General features: G+C 59.2%; 1 protein-coding gene across 2 annotated transcripts in view; it reads left to right on the top strand.

Moving 5' to 3' along the window:
- COL26A1 (collagen type XXVI alpha 1 chain) overlaps positions 1–5082 on the top strand; it is a 56258-nt gene extending 51176 nt beyond the window's left edge. For both annotated transcript variants that reach the window (XM_040973812.1, XM_040973811.1), the window contains exons 5-13: positions 213–369; positions 1048–1146; positions 1458–1586; positions 2270–2353; positions 2535–2587; positions 3370–3405; positions 3617–3664; positions 4252–4336; positions 4919–5082. In XM_040973812.1, coding sequence (XP_040829746.1) covers positions 213–369; positions 1048–1146; positions 1458–1586; positions 2270–2353; positions 2535–2587; positions 3370–3405; positions 3617–3664; positions 4252–4336; positions 4919–5082 — 855 coding nt within the window. The remainder of the gene's footprint in view (positions 1–212; positions 370–1047; positions 1147–1457; positions 1587–2269; positions 2354–2534; positions 2588–3369; positions 3406–3616; positions 3665–4251; positions 4337–4918) is intronic.
- Positions 5083–16719: the final 11637 nt, after the last annotated feature.

The raw sequence follows: 16719 nt of genomic DNA, 5'->3' as shown, positions 1-16719 counted from the left end.
TGAATCCTGCTTGGCTGGAGGGGTAAGAATGGAGGGGATAGGGTCCCAGGGTTACAGCCCTTTACCCTCTACCTCCAGCCTGCATTCCTGCTCCTTCCCTCGTAGCCATTAGCGTTCCCGAACCACGAAGTGTGTGCGCTGAGCTGGGAAGAAGGAAGGGGACCTGGCGCAGGGCGCCTGACCATACGCCTCATCACCCCTCTTTCTCCCAGGTCCTCCTCCTGGAAGCTGCCGAGCGCCCAGAGGACAGGGACAACGACCTGCCGGCCGCCCGCGGCACGGCGCCGCCCTGGGACCAGGACTTCCTGCCTGGCGCCATCCCCCTCGCCTACCCGGGGTCCCCCAGGAGGCGGCCCACGGGCCCAGCTGGTGAGCACCCCTGCAGGATTTCTGGTTCTCTTAGAACACAGCCCCAAGCTACTGGCCCCGAAGTCTCTCACGCCCCCTCCCCATGCCCAGTATCTCTTCTGGGACTGACAGAGGGCGCATACCACCCGGCAGAAGTTCCAGGCTCCAAATTTCCCAGCTTCTAAAAGTTGGCAATGGGGTTGTGGGGGCGGAGGTGAAGGAAAATGTCTTGCGGGGAAGTGCAGTTCCGAGGATGGCCACTGGGTGGGGCCCACACCCCGTAAATGGAGCAGCCTGGCTGGTTCTGGGCTGCCTTGTTCCTCAGGCCAGTAAGTGGGCACAGCCGGCGTGGCCAGGGTGGCCTCCGGCTGTCCGCAGACCACCGATTGGCCCTCACGCGTGCTTACCTTCTCTTGGGGCCAGGAGATGGGAACTGGACAGGCGTATCCTGCTTGGTTCTTTAGGGTTCAACCTGGGGCCCCCTGAGCCCTAACAGGGACCTGAGACGTGGTCCCGAGCTGGCCTTCCCTAGCCTCGGTTTGCCCACCTGTGTAATGGGTGCAGCAGTATGCCTTAAGGTCATGGATTAAGACCACTGTGACCAATGGCATGCCAACCCAGGGTAGGGGTGAGGGTTGAGGCACGGGTGAGTTGGACCAGATGGATCAGGTCTCGGCTCTCATCTTCCTCTCTCTCCAGGACCCCCAGGACAGACGGGACCCCCAGGCCCTGCAGGTCCCCCGGGCTCCAAAGGAGACCGAGGCCAGACAGGAGAGAAGGGCCCAGCGGGGCCTCCCGGTGCGGACACACCCACAACTGGTGGTGAACGTGTTGGTGGGGGGCGGGGCGCATTGTCAGCCACTGGAGGACTTCTGGGACCCCTCCTTCTCCCCCCACCGGGTCCTGGTCCTGCAGGAGGGAGTGACCCCTGGGCAGGCTGGGGACAGCGCTGCCACCCATCAAGGTGGCCCCGTCTCTGTCCCATGCAGCTGGTTGCCATGTCCCTGCCTACACTAGGCCCATGGTGGTGGTGGTGGTGGTGTGTGTGTGTGTGTGTGCACCCCTAAGTTACTTGGTTTACATACGCCTCCCTCTCTTCTCTGTCATAGGGCTCCTGGGGCCACCCGGGCCTCGGGGACTTCCTGGAGAGACAGGGCGCCCAGGCCCCCCAGGACCCCCTGGCCCAGCCGGCCCACAAGGTGTGCTCTACTCGCTGAGGTCCACTCCTGACAGAGCCGGTCAGTCCTGGGAACCCCATCCAGGTCTTCCCCTGAGGGTGGCCAGGCCATCGCCGCAGCCACCCAGGGTGCATGCAGGGAGCTGACAGCAGGTGTCCCTGGAGGTGGGCTGACCGCTGGCCGGGGTGCCATTCACATGCGTGTTCCCGGGACAAGAAACCCTGGGGAGGCCACTGCTGCTGGAATGTCCACTTTGTGTAGCAAGGCCGAAAGCCCAGTGCCAGCCGGGGCTGACCCTGGTGGGGGTGGGGAGGGGTTGGGGAGAGGCAGGAATATCGGGGGATGGGGCAGCAGGGGCACCTGAGCTGGCCTTCGAGTGGGGGATACCCCACACCTGCGCACACATACCCTGGTGCTCGGGCTCTGGGGATGGCACGGGATGAAGTTCTGAGGAGGGGTCCCAGGTTGTGAAGTGGTGCTGGACGCAGCCCAGAGGGCTGGGCCTGGAGGGCTCTCTGGAGGAGGCCCTGCAGAGGGAACCAGGCAGGTGCATCGACGGCCGTAGGAGGGCACAACTTGGAGGACAGCACTAGTCTGGGGCTTGGGGGCAAGTCTGGAATGTTCTAGAAGTTTTCTGACCCACCTTCCCCTGCCCGCTGACTGCCCTGGGCCTCCTTCTTGGCCAGGGCATGAAGGTTCCCTCCCATTCCAACGTGTCACCAGCCGCTCTGCTCTGTTCCCAGATGGAGACTCCCAGCTGGTCCCTGCTGTTGTGGACACCGTGCTGGCAGGAGTCCCTGGCCCCCGAGGTCCCCCTGGCCCCCCAGGCAAGTGGACAGCTTCTGAGGGGCTCTCTCCTCTGAGCAGGTGTAGGGAGAGTGGGTGGGCCCTGACTCCCCAGAATTCATTCCCAGGCTCCTCTTGCTGTCCTCCGGAGCGTTGGGGTCATGGCAGGAGGTCCACAGGGGCAGTGGACCTCACCAGGCCCATCTGTGACTCTGTCCACAGGCCCCCCTGGACCACACGGGCCCCCGGGACCGCCAGGAGCCCCCGGATCCCCGGTAAGGACTGTACTGTTCCCAGCACAGTGCAGGGGAACCCATGTCCTGTTCCTGCGCATGCCAGGCGATGCCAGCGTCACTTCTGTTTCACAGATGAGCTGAGCTCCAAGGAGGCCTGGGACTGTGCAGGGGATAGCAGAGTCACAGCACATTCACCTGTCACCCCTACCTGTCACCCTTCACGTGTTATCTCACCTGTCACCCCACCTGTACCCTCACCTGGCACCTCATCTGTCAACCTCCACCTGTCACCCCTCATCTGTGGGCAGGGGTGCCCAGAGCCCGACTGGGCAGCTCTGAGGCCCGGGCTCACTGCATCCCCAGCTGTGCACCCCACCTCTGTTCCAGGTGGAGGAGGAAGGCAGTGTAGGGGCTCAAGGCACAGGCAGGGCACTACCAGCAGCATGCGCTGAGGAGGCAGGGTGGGGGAAGGGGACAGGCAGGGTTGGTTCTCGTTAGGTGGTGTGGAGAGCCAGCGCAGGATCCCACTTCCCCCATACAGGGTCCTCTAGCCACTGTGGGTGGGGACGGGCTGGCCGGAGTGGCGCTGGGAGGGAGGCCGGGGTGGCTGGCAGTGAGGCTGTGGGCTGGCCCAGGATGGTGATGGATTTAGCAGATAGACCTGGCCAGAAAGTGGGAGTGGGAAGCTGGGGTCCCTGCTGAGGGAGGTACAGAGGACCTTTGTGGTCAGGGGTTGCCACACACTGATGCCTGGGCCATGGTCACTGCCAGCAGCACCCTGTGTGGCCTCCTGGGTCACTCCCTGGTTTGGTTTCCTACAGGGCCTTGCGGGCGAGAGGGCCACGGCGGGGCCATCCGTGAGTGTGGACGTGTGCAGGGTTGGAGGCATGGGGCTGGGAGATGGGCCTAGGACACAGGGCTCTGGAGTTCAGCCTCACAGTGTCCCCAGCCGGAGGGGGGCTGGACCTAGGGAAGACCTGGATGGAACAGCGATGGCCTGGGATGGGGTGGCTTGGCCCCTGCCACCTTCTGTGCCCTGGGGTACTGATGGGTTCACTTGCTTTCTAGGGTGAACCTGCTGGGAAGGGAGACAGCGAGGAGAAAACTACCACAGAGGTAATGTGGGCACCTGCCTGCCCATGTGGGCACCTACTGACCCATGTGGGCACCTGCTGACCCATGTGGGCACCTACTGGCCTGCATGGGCACCTGCTGGCCCATGTTGGCACCTGCTGACCCACATGGGCACCTGCTGGTCCGTGTGGGCTCCCTCTCGGTGTCCCCTAGCCCCCACCCTCATCTTTGGCCAAGCATGATTGTGGCCACTCTCTCTGCACTGTTCCCGCAGCCACCCCTGGCTGGCGGCCCAGGCAGGAAATGAAAGCTCCCTGGACCAGGTGTACTGCCCTGTCCCCGAAAAGTTTCTGGAATTGTGGCAGCCAGAGGCCAATAGAAGAAGGCTATGGAGGGCAGGGCTGTGTGGCCCCAGGGGCGCCGGCTACTTTTCAGAGCCTCTGTTGTTATGTTTGAGAATTGGAGACTCCCTGCCCACTGCCGCGGGCTGGCACGTAGCAGGGCCTCAGTCTGTGCTGGCTGTGAGGCGGGTGATGGTGAGGGGGCGGAGGGGGAAGTGAGGGTAGCAGCGGGAAGCCCTCAGACCCCGCGTTGGGAGAGGCTGGCCCTGACCATTCCCTCCCCACCAGGGCGAGGGGGTGCAGCAGCTGCGGGAGGCCCTGAAGATCCTGGCGGAGAGGGTCCTTATCTTGGAGCACATGATTGGGGTCCACGGTGAGCACCCCCGGGGGTCCCCTGAGCTGTCCAGTGGCCTCTGCACTCCCCACTATCGCACTGGCCTGCCCCAAATTGGCGTCAGGGCCCTGTGCAAGATCACAGGACCCTCCCCAGCGTGGCTGCAGGACCAGGGCAGGACCCACCCACAGGGCTCCCCTGGGAGAGGGAGGGCCTTCCTGAGCCCTCCTCTCCTCCCCACAAATGCCCTGAGGAGTCATTAGAGTTTACAGGTCTTGCCCTGGCACTCTAGAGGCCCTGGGGAGGGTGGCGCTTGGATGGATGGGCAAATGAATGCATGAGTAGGTGAATGAATGAATGTATAGATGAATGAATGAATGAGTGGGTGAATGAACGCATGGGTGGATAAATAAATGAATGTGTGTTTGCATAAATGAATGAATGAAAGCTTCATGGGCAAAGGGTTGGGTGGGCAGATGGATGGGTGGGTGATGAATGGCCACCTAGGTAGGTAGGTGGGTGGGTGAAGGAATGGGAGAGGGGATGAAAGCCAAGCCCCTCTCTGTGGGTGGGTGGGGGCTGCCGCCACAGCTGTATCTGAAGTCCCAGCTCTCCCCGCAGATCCCCTGGCCTCCCCGGAGGGGGGCTCCGGCCAGGACGCCGCACTAAGAGCCAGCCTCAAGATGAAACGGGGTGGCCCCCAGTCGGATGGCGCCCTCGCCGCCCTGCTCGGCTCAGACCCTGGGCAGAAGCGAACCGCCGACCAGGCCAGTGGCAGGAAGTGAGAGCGCCTCACTCCAGGCTGAGCCCCAAGCCTGGCAGAAACCCCAACGGGACTGGAGCTGCCATGGACATTAGGGAGAGCTGTTGACGCCCGAGGCCTGGGGCCTTGGGCACACGCCATGCCTCCGTGGGTGGAGTCGGGAGGGGCAGCACCCAGGCAGAGCCCCTTCTGTGCAACCTGTCTGGGGGCCAGGGGACCTACTGGGGGGACAAATCCTCATGTTCCTTGTTTACTGAGTCCCAGCTGCCCCTGTCAGTCCAGGCGCTGGCCCGGTCATCTGACTTAACCCTTCATGGTCCTTGTTTCTGTGGGGATGGCTTGCCCAGGGGCGCTGGGGGCAGGTCTTGAACTCGGGCCTCCTGAGGCCCCAAGCTGTGGCCCCTACCAGCTTCTCCTTGGCAAGATTGGGCAGGACCCTGCTCTGTGGGGTCCTTTCTCCAGCCTTGGGGTCTGCTCCATGGTTCTGGGTTTTGGGGTGGGGAAGCTGGCTTGCACCAGAGAATAACTCCTGACTATTACATGGACTTAGGGGGCACAGGAGAGGGGCAAGTCCTCCCAGATTCAATTGGTGCCCCACTGCTGCCTCCCAGTCTCACTGAGCCCACCATCCCGTGCCCAGCCCTCCCACCTGCCGATCACAAACAGGAGTCTTGCACAGGGGTGTGCATTGGCAGGAGGGCACCTGCAGCCCCTGCCCCTCCCTGTCCCCCTGGGGGAACCTCCTGGGTGAGCCACGCTCCCTGCACAAACTGTGGAGGGACAGGGGACGGCAGCTGCAGGACCCTGGGATGCACCGCAAGACCCCAAAGAAGCTCACGACCTCCATACAGCCCGCCCTCCAGACCCTCAGCCCTGGCTGTGGAGGAGCTCCCAATCAAGGATGTTGGCATGTCCAGTGACAGGAGTGACTGTGCCCGCAGGCCTTGTGGTGCTCGGGAGCCCTGCCCCATCTCTGTCTCCCGGGAAGGGTGCTTGGGGGAAGGGGCACGGGCAGCCACTTACGTGCCCCTCATGACTGTACCCCACAATACAGGTGCTCTCCCCACTGTGTGTCTGTTCCTGGGGATGTGGTTAGGGAGGAGGGGCGAGTGGCAACTGCAGGGAGGGGGAGGCCGAGCCGCATCTGCCGCCCCCCTCCCCCCCAAAAGCAGGGTGACTTAGCTCTGCACCCCAGGAATTCCAAGCTTAGCAGAGGGTCTGTGCCCAAGGCTCCTGCCCAGGCCTAGGGCTGGCGCTTGGGTCAAGTTCTGCTGCCGGCCTGAGTGCATTGTTAAGAATGATACAGGATGCTAATAGCAGTGGCTAGAACATGGCCCCAGGACCATCTCCCTGACTGTGCAAGCCTGGGCTTGGCCGCCTGGGGCCCCTGTCCTCCTGGTCGCTGAGGAGTGCCCCGCGAGCTCAGCCCGGTGAGCAGCCTCGGCCCTATGCCACCATGGGTGCTGGTTCCTCATGCCACCACGGGTGCTGCTTTCTAGGTATATGGGGGCAGCGCCAGCTGTGTAGGGAGTCTGAGCAAGGTGCAGGCTTTCACAGGCCCTGTGGGAGTGCAGCCCTCGGCTCAGGGCTTCCTTGCCCTGGGCCTTGCAGCCAAGGAGATGGGCTGGGTCCTGGGGCAGTGTACCCAGGTGAGTTTCCTGTATCTACGGGTGCCCTCAGGGCCCCTGCCTACATGACCACGCTCAGACAGATGGCACAGCCCATGATGTTCGCTAGAGGGAAGGTTACAGAGGGTCCCAGCCCGGGTGTTGAGAGCTGGGCCCCCAGCTGCTGGTTCCTCCTCTGCCCCAAACTGCCCTGGCCCTGGGGAAGACCTCACGGCAGGACTGGCAGGGCTGGCAAGGCCTCTCGCCGCCTCAGGCACCCTTGCTCTGCACCTCTGGACTGCTGCCCAGGGCCACCCAGGGGGTTAATGAGGGAGAATTAGCACAGGCCTCCCCCTCGCCTCACCTCGCCTCACCCCACCACCCACCTCGCCTCACCCCACCACCCACCTGCCCTGCAGCTGCCTCCCTCCTCCTCCTCTCTCCTCCCCCTCGGTGACCGTGCCAGGCCCACTGGTGGTCCTCACAGCTGACCACTCCAGGCCTCTCTGGCTACACATGTGATTCTGTTTGCATGCACAAATGAGTGTGTACCATGTGTGTGTAGGTGCCATGGTATACCGAGCTGGGTACACCCATGTGCCTGCACAGTGCGTGTGTATGTGAGGTGTGCATATACATGTGTGTGCATGCGTGTGAGCTGGAAATAGGGCTGGCACCCCTGCAATGATCCCTCATGGTCCTCATTGTGTCCCCAAGACTTCCTAGGACCCTCTCAGCTCGTGCTGCAGCTGCAGCAGGCACATGCTCAGGCAGTGCCTTGACTATAAGGCAGGATCTCTGAAGCGGAGTCCTGGGCGGGTTCCTGAGGAACTCAGCCACGCTCTCTGCCTGCCCCAACACAGCCAGCCACTAGGAGCCCCTCCAGTCAGCTGAGGATTTAGGTCAGGTGCCCATGAAAGGTGGCACCATGTGGTAGGGACCCACTGTTCTCAGCCTGCCCAAGAATCCACAAGTGGCAAGAACAACCCGACCCTGGCACTGAGCCCCTTTCAGTACGCAAACCCCACTGGATGCTATCCAGTGCCCAAACCTTGCTGGGCCCCATCCAGAGCCCAAGCCCCACTGAACCCCATCCAGTGCCCAAGCCCCAGCTGTCACCTGCTAGGACCTCCAGGGATGCCCTTGCAGCTCTGCCTCCCCAGTGGTCAGTGAGTGGCTATGTCCCTGGTACCAGCCATTGGCACCAGGAGCAGAAGAGGTGGGCGCTGCAGTGACAGAGATCACTGACACGTCACAGGGCCTTCACAACGGGCAAGGGGTACCAGCCTCATCTCTGAGAGCAGGTACACACGGGCATCCGAGACCAGCCCAAATCAGAGCACATCCACTCCCTCCATGCTGAGACCGTCCCACCCCTGTGCTTGGCACCACCCATGCCTTGGATTCCAGAATCCCTGCCTCCCAGATGTGTTTTCTGGATGATGAAAAGAGAACTTCAGGAGGTTCCCAGTTAATTGAATGCCAAGGGGATTTATTTCCAATGTTATTAATAAATTCTAGTTGCCACTTAATTCGCTTCCAATCAGTGCATTGTCAAAAGCAACTTAAATACTTTCTCGGGCAGGGGCTGATGACTGAGGAGCTAACACCCGCCACCTGATGTATGTGTGGGATGTGGGTGACAGTGGGGCCTTGATGTTCTTGGCTGTGAAGGGGGACCGCAGAACCCTGGCACATGGGCCACTTTTATCACCAGCACAGGAAGGGCTCCCGATGGCTAATGGATGAGGATGATGATGTATGACTGGAGATTTATTTATCTGAGAAGGCAGAGTTACAGATAGAGAAGGGGACACAGAGAAATTTTTCCATCCATAGATTTCACTCTCCAAATGGCTGCAGCAGCTGGAGCTGGGCCAGGCCTAATGCAGGAGCCAGGATCTCCATCCAGGTCTCTCACATGTGTGCAGGGGCCCCCAAGCAGCCTCTGCTGCTTTCCCGGGCACATTAGCAGGGAGCTGAATTGGAAGCAGAGCAGCCAGGATTCGAACCTAGACTCCAATAGGGGTTGTTGGCATCGTAGGCAGTGGCTTAACACGCTATGCCACAATGCTGGCCCCTATTTGAGGCAGAGAATGTGTGTGTGTGAGAGAGAGCTTCATTCACTGGATTACTCCGCAAATGCCTGCAATAGTCAGATCAGAACTGGACCAAAGCCAAGAGCCAGGAACTCCCTTTGGGTCTTCCACAAGGGTGGCAGGGGAGCCCAGGACTTGATCCATTGCCTGCTGCCTCCCAGGATGAGCATGGGCAGGAAGCTGGAATGCGAAGTTCCACCCTGGACCTGCCCTAGTCTGTCCAGGCCAATTTAAAGAAAACATAGTAAGCACCCTCTGTTTATTTTTTTTTTATTAGAAAGGCAGAGATGGGCACAACTACCAGGGCTGGTCCTGCCCCAAACCAGGAACCTTCCTCCAGGTCTGCCATGTGGGTATAGGGACCCAAGCACTTGGGCCATCCTCTGTTTTTTTTTCCCAGGCACATTAACAGGGAACTGGATTGAAGGTAGAATAGCCAGGACTCAAACCTGCATGCCTATATGATGTCAGCATCACAGGCATACTAACCCCCACACAGCTGGCGTCTTGAAATCGCAGGAGACAAAACAGACCTCCAGCTAAGTAGCAAGGGTAGAGATAAACAGTTGAGATAAATAGACTACAGCCATGCAGATGTTGCCTCAGCAGGAGGTACCCCACCCCGCCACCAATGCCACATTTCCAAAATATGTAAAGCAGGGGCCAGCATTGTGGTACAGCCAGTTAAGTCACCACCTGTGACACTGGCATGCCATGTGTGTGGGTTCGAGTCCCGGCTGCTCCATTTCCCATCCAGCTCCCTGTTCATGCGCCTGGGAAAGCAGCAGAGGATGATCCAAGTGGCCGGGCCCCGGTGTGCACGTGGGAGACCTGGACGGAGTTCCTGGCTCCTGTCTTAGTCTTGGCTGTTGTAACCATTTGAACTCCACAAGAAGAAAAACAGAACTTAAAAAAGGATGGGGATGCAACAGGTGTCACCCTCAAAAGCATAGATGTGATTCTGACTGTACCCCAAAAGAAAGCAGAGACTGCTTTGCACTTTGACCCCTCCTGGCAGAAGGTGAGCAAAGCCAAAGAAAGGGAAAGTAAGAAGACAAGACCAGAAAGCAAATGTACAGAGAAAATTAGAACGCTGTTATCCGGCAATCCAGCAGATTAAGATGAATTCGGTGGGGTTGGCATTGTGGTATAGTGGGCTAAGCCACCACCTACCGGAGTGCTAGGCATAGAATGCCACCTCCACTTCTGATCCAACTCCTTGCTAATGCACCGGGGAGGCGCCAAATAATGACCCAAGTGTTTGGGTCCCTGCCACTCATGTGTGATCCCCGAGGGGGGCAGGTTCTTGAAGCAACCACCTCTTTTTTTTTTTAGTGCATTTTTTTTTCATGGTAATTGCATAGTTGATCAGAATGGAAAGGATCGAGGGTTAGGGATAAATGGATGAAGTCATTATTTCCAAATAAGGATGATGCAACCCTCCCAGTATCAACTGGCTGACATGGTCAGTCTCAAGTCTCCATCACTCCAGGTTTTTGCTGTCATCGTTTGGCTGGGATGCTGTCCAACTTGCTCTGTTCTTCTGCTATGGTACCAAATGGGCTGCCATATTCTCCATGTACATCAGGATCTGTGTCCACTGCTCCACCTTTTTCATTGAGGAGGGCATATTCTTGCAGGTGGGCCCAAGCCCCGGCAGATCCCCCCGCCCCTGGGGCTCATGAAAACAGTACCCCACCTTGCTGTTGGTCCCAAGACCTGAGCCTGGCAACCTAAGTCCCAGCGAATCCCCCACCTTGTGAGGCTCACAAATCTAGCATCCTCTTGTAGGTGGGCCTGAGCAACTGCCTCTTAAAGGCCACCCCCACCAACACTCACATGGATGAACAGGTTTCCAACACATGAAGGCAAGGACACATCAGGCCGTAGCCTCATCCATCTACCTGTCAATCATCCTGTCCATCATTGTCATCACTCTCCTCCCTTGGCCGGCTGATGAGCTCCAGGACTCGGCTCAGCACCCGACACCGCAGAACAGCAGGTGCTCTTGTTGACCAGTGTCCACTGCCAGGACTCACACACACATACACACCCACACACACACACGGGACCACTCCTGGCTTACCTGGGAGCCCAGCATAGACCTTGAACTGCCAGCTAGACCCACTGCTCTCAGTGCGCACTCACCACCAGACATCACTTTCAGTCAGATGGGATCGTTCGGAAAGCCTCAAAGATGCGCTTGGGTGCATGTGCGGGATGGGATGGTCAGCTAGCTTCTAGCGAGGCCCTCGATCCCCCCAGGCATCTGCATTGTGTTTGCAGCCCTGGCGTTCTCCCTGCCCGCCCTGTCGCCTCCACCTGCCTTTTGCCACGCAACAGGTACAGAACCGGTAGCCAACTTCCATCCTGCATAGGTGAGGCAAACGGAAGTGAGTTTGCTGTGAGCTCGCACTGTGCTCCCTGGTGAGTCCCCAGCCCTCGCAGCCCCCTTCTGTGTCATATGCAGGCAGGTGGAGGTCCCTGTGAGAGCCCCATGGGGGCCTCAATGTGGGAGGGTTCCCAGGAGCCGGGGTGCAATTGGTTCATGACACAGTGCACGGTCCATCAGACCAGGCTCTCCCTGTTGCACTCTCCCACACTCTCGCCTCTCCCAAGGACCAGCACCCTAGCAGTCCCTGTGGCTCCCCCCTCACCTCTTTCATGGCTTCTGACTCCCATTACCCAAGAGGATGGCTCTTCACCTTGCAGCTGGGTCCTTGGCTACACGAAGCCCTCCATGGTTTCTCTGGCACTTGCAGGCATGGCAAAGGGTGAGCCATTTGGGGACTGTGCCTGGAGGAGGAAGAAGAGGGGACCCAGCAGGAGAGGGCGTCCCTGTCCCCAGGGCTGGCAGTCTCCAAGCTAGATCAGGTGTTTTTCATGACTGGAACCTGTCATGCACACCCTGCTCCCTCCCTTGGTGTGCTGAAGCAGGGGGTTGTGGGAAGGGAGGAAGGCAGCAAGTCTTGGAGGAGAAGGTGCCTGGGGTTTCCTCCTTGCCTGGCTGCCCACTCCATATGCATCCTCCAGCCAACTCTTGTCATGTCCAGGCCTCTGCTCTGCCCATCCATGAAGTGGGCTGGTATCTGTCCCACCTGTCCAACAAACTGGCCTCACAGCCCCTACTGGGGGAGTGGGATGGAGTGTGGGCTTTCCCTGGGGTCTGGAGCCACCATACTTGGTCTTTTGAAACTTGGGCAAGATACCAGATCAGCCTCCGCCCCAGAGGCCTACCCCTCCTTCTCCTCCCCCTTTTCCCATCCCCAGGGAAAAATCTGTTACTTGTTCCCGGTGGAATTCTCTTTTCCATCTCTCACCCTTCTGGAGCACCCCATAAAACCCCAGATGCAGACACCCCCGGGCACAGCTCTCATGGTCTCAACCTCATCCCCACCCCACAGGAGCTTTTCATCTGTGTACCCCCCAGGCCAGGGACCCTGGGAGGCCAAATAGGCTCAGGTCTCTGGGGGTCAAAGGAGGACTCGGTGTGGCAGTGGGGGGGTCAGTACGGGTAGAGGTCAGGGCTTCCTGGAGGAGGCAACACACCCAGAGCTTGGGTGGGAAGACCCTTTGAAGCAGAGGGAAGTGTGAGTGCAGAGACCTTGATTAGAGGGTTGGGCGGTGGAAGCCTTGAGCTGAGGTCGGACATCCTCTGGGTGATTCTAGAGGGGTCTGTGTGGTCAACGCTGCCTCCAGGCAGCCCTCCACTCCATGCCCACTCTGCAATGCAAGGTGCCCCACTGGCCACCTTTCCACCATGGCCAGTCCCAAACCTCACAGGGTCCATATCAAGACCCCACCCCACTCCCTTATTTTTCTCCCCAGACTCATACCCCGGACAAAGGCAGGATTCTGAAAAAAAAAAAAAAATGAGAGAAGCTCACCCTTCCCACCCCCGCCCAACAAGCAGCCACTGGCCCTTCCCAGGAAGCTGACGCTTCCGTGATCAGGGTGGAAATTAATCAGAAACACATGGGCCCTCTTCCCTTCCATGCCCGGGATCAAAGAAAAGGGAAAACTCTTAGGGTGGGGTGAGTGTGTAGGGTGGTGGTGGGGGGACAAGGCGAGGTGACAGCCCCCCAACCCGCCACCACTTCCTTCTTCCTGCCAGCCTCTGAGCACCCTGCAGAATGGAACATATGAGCTGGGGCTCAGCTGAGGTTCGGGGGGGGGGGGTTAAGGAGGCACCAGACTCAGGGTGGCCAACACTGGGGGTAGTTGGGGGACCAGGAGCCCCAGGGAGAGTCAGGGGACAGAAAACCATGTGGGGAACTGGGTGTGCTGGGACTGTCTAGGAAGCCCATCATGGGAGAATCTGGGTTCCCCCTCCCTTGTCACCCCAAAAGCAGTCTGTAACTCCAAGCTCATGGATGAAAGCAGCCCTCGACCTCCTCTTCCAGTTCAGTGCCTTGAGCCTCAGTGGTCACATCTGAAAAATGGGGACACACTTTACCCCTGCTGACCCGGCAAGAGAGGTGCTGAAATGCGGTCCCTGTATGAGGTGCAGCTGCGCCTATGCCCATCTCCGGGTGGGCACCCAGGCCACAGCCCTGCCCACAGCACAGCACACTCCCCGCCCCCTACACACACACACACACACACACACACACACACACACACTCACTCACTCACCGCTCCATCCCAGTCCTGCACAGTCCAGCCCAGGCGGGCGGGCGGACAGGCAGGCAGCACCGAGCCGCCGCCACCCCCGCCGTGGCCCCGCGCCAGCCCCGCCGGCAGGCGCTGAGCTAATCCGGCCAGACGGCTGCTGCCACCTTGGCCCGGCCCGCGGCGCCCGGGGCCCGGCGCGAGCTTCAAAAGCAGAATGAGTGTCTCTCGGCCGCAATTAGAGGAAATTACTCAGATAGGAATCTTGTTTTCCATCGCCTCATCCCTGGTGTGCCAACCCCTGGCCTTTGATTCCGCCTTTCTCCGAGAAGTCTCCAGGAAAGAAGAGAGAGAGAGAGACACAGAGAGAGATTGATGCCGACTTCTGGGGCGCACCTGGCGGGCCGGGGCCTCGCTGAAGCCCCGGTGGAGACTACACCGGCCTGCCCGCCAGCCCCAACCCTGTGCTCCTCCCGGGCAGCCCAGGACAGCGCGGGCAGAAAAGGGTGGGCAGCGGGGGGTGGGCTCCTGCCTGGACCGGTCCCTCCGCTGCTCTGGGGCCACAGGCCTAGCTATGCCACGGGACCTGGGTGGAGCAGAGCGGGCAGCCTCCCTCCCTCGTGGAGCATCCCGTCCTGCCTTCAGCATCCGTCTCTCTCCACCCCCGCGAGACGGTCAGGTCTCATCACCTCCTAGACGCTTGGCTTGGAACCACAGCTACCCTGAGCTGGCCAGGGGACATCAAGTAGCCAGGAGGTGGGGCGGGGGGGTGGAGCGAGAGGATGGGAGGGTCAGGGTGGGGACCTTTGATCAGCTTCTATGTGAATGAATAATGATATGAGGTAGCAGTGAGGACATAAAGGAATGAATGGGAAACAAGAACCCAGGAAGTGAATCCTGACTCAGGCTCAAGTGCGCCCTCCCTGTGTGACCTGGAGCAAGTTGCTTTACATCTCTGAGCCTCAATGTTCCATTCTGTGGAATGGGCTCTCACAGCCCAGCGCAGCCTCATTCAGAGAGCCTAGGAGGTGCTGCCAAGGCTGAGCCAAGGAGGGTGCAGAGTGGCTGGACTTCAAGTCTGTGAGCGCAGCAGCCCCAACGCCGATTCAACCATTCCATCCTATTCTTATCATCTGTGTTGCTATAGCATGCTTTCATTGGGACCCAGCACAGTAGCCCAGTGGCTAAAGTCCTTGCCTTGTACATGCCATTATCCCATATGGCCTGGTTCATGTCCTGGCTGCTCCACTTCCCATCCAGCTCTCTACCTGTGGCCTGGGAAAGCAGTTGAGGACAGTTCAAGTCCTTGTGACCCTGTACCCATGTGGGAAACCCTGGCTCCTGGCTCCATATCAGTTAAGTTCTGGCCGTTGCACCACTTGGGGAATGAATCATCGGACAGAAGATCTTCTGTCCTCTGTCTCTCCTCCTCTCTGCATATCTGCCTTTCCAATAAAAATAAATAAATCTTAAAAAAAAAAGTTTCCATCTCCTTCTGGGGGGAGAGGAGAGATAAACACCACAGCGGGGTCCCTTTTGTCCCTCAGAGCCACAAGCGGGTCCCTCCTGTTCTACCCCCCCACAAGATCACCCAGTATGCATGAGGTCAGAGGGTTGAATGAAAAGCTTACCAGCAGGGACTGTCACTGTGGCGCCATGGGAAAATAGCCACTGCTTGGAATGCTAGCATTCATATGGGTGCAGGGTCATGTCCCAGCTGCTCCACTGCTGAGCCAGCTCCCTGCTAATGCGCCTAAGAAAGCAGCGGAAGATGGATCAAGTGCTTGGGACCCTGTGCTAATGTGAGAGACCCAGAAGAAGCTCCTGGCTCCTGCTGTGACCATTGTTATCATCTGGAGAGTGATCCAATGGGTGGAGGATCTCTCTGTAACTCCACCTTTCAAATAAATTTATTTTTATAAAGCCTCACCTACAGGGTGCTGGGACCTGCTTCAGAGGCCATGGTGAAGGCCAGGCTACAAGCCAGATGACATCAGGGTGGTCCTCTGTCGCCTGTAGCCATGGCAAATTTGCACTGATTTCTCACAATATCTCAGCCAATTTTACAGGTGAACACCTTCCAGGGTCCTGAGCGCCGAGTGAGCTGTTCCGTTTGAGCACTCAGGGCACTGAGGGGCCCACAGCATAGGACTCTGTGACCCAGCGTGCCCTCATAGCCACGACACAGAGCAATCAGGGCCTCCCATCTTGTGGGTATTCCTAGAACAGCTTTCAGCTGTATGACCAGGTGGGACTGCAACCTGCAGCTGGATGAGGCCGGTGTCCCAGCTGGGTCTGCAAGCCCTGGCTGTGGGATCTGCAGCTTGCTGGCCTCGCAAAACAAGGCTGGCAACAATTGTAGCTACTCTGGTGGGGTTACTGGGAGAGCATGCTCAGGGGTTGCTGTCTGAGTTGCTATGAGGCTAAGTTGTTAGGTTAAATCCGAAGTGGTGAGGTAGACAGAACCGCAGAGGGCAGCCGGGCAAGGCTGCATGGCCACCACTAGATGGCACTGCAAGGCCACAAGGATGGCTGTCCGTACTCAAAGCAGACTGGACCCAGCACCAGGATTATGCCAGGATTGAGGAAATGGGAGATGGGGAGCGAGGACACTCACCTGAGGCTCTGCTGGTTGAGAGATGGGAGGGCTCAGACAGGTCAAGGTCACACAGCCCAAGAAAGGGCGCCACTGGGAATGTCCCCACCTTAAGGACCCCCAGCCCAGTCCCCATGCCCCCCATAGCCCTGCCCATCTGTCTGCAGCCTTCATGAGTTGGGAGCTAGGTAAGGCCGCCCCTCCTTCCCCAATGGCTGGATGTCCCCCCGCAGCCAAAGCCATCAGCTTTGAAGCTAAGCCCTAGATTAGGGTGGCTCCAGCTGGCCTCTGCCTGCCAGACCGTAGACAGACCATAGCTGCACATCCACCAGGGCTCAGAGCTGCAGAGACCCCAGTCCAACATAGCCCCTCTCCTGAAAGCCCCGAGCTCACCCTCAATGTGGGGCTGAGGGCCCCTTTCCAGCATCATCCTTCATGAAGCTGAGTGCCCCAGGGCTATGGGGACCAAGCAGGAGAGGCTGGGGTAGAAAGAAGACAGGTGTCATGTCATCAGGGGTGAGGGTTGGGGTGGGGGCTGTTTCCTGTGCTGGAAGTTTCTCTCCCCACACCTGCTGCCTGTGGCTAGGCACCTCCCCCTCTGCCAGGAAGCCCTCCTTGCTGGGACTGACAAGTCCTCCGTGTTTCCTCAAGTCCAGGGGCTTCTCCTGACTTTTCACTTGTCGTCCTGGGTTTAAAAGGTCACTTTTCTGATCTTTCCACTCCCAGTGGGAGTGCCTTGGGGACAA

Source organism: Ochotona curzoniae, unplaced genomic scaffold, assembly GCF_017591425.1.
Source record: "Ochotona curzoniae isolate NIBS_2020 unplaced genomic scaffold, NIBS_Ocur_1.0 contig_2321, whole genome shotgun sequence".
Classification (NCBI taxonomy): Eukaryota; Metazoa; Chordata; class Mammalia; order Lagomorpha; family Ochotonidae; genus Ochotona; species Ochotona curzoniae.
The sequence above is the reverse complement of the archived record's forward strand: the minus strand, read 5'-3'. Positions and strand labels throughout refer to the sequence as shown.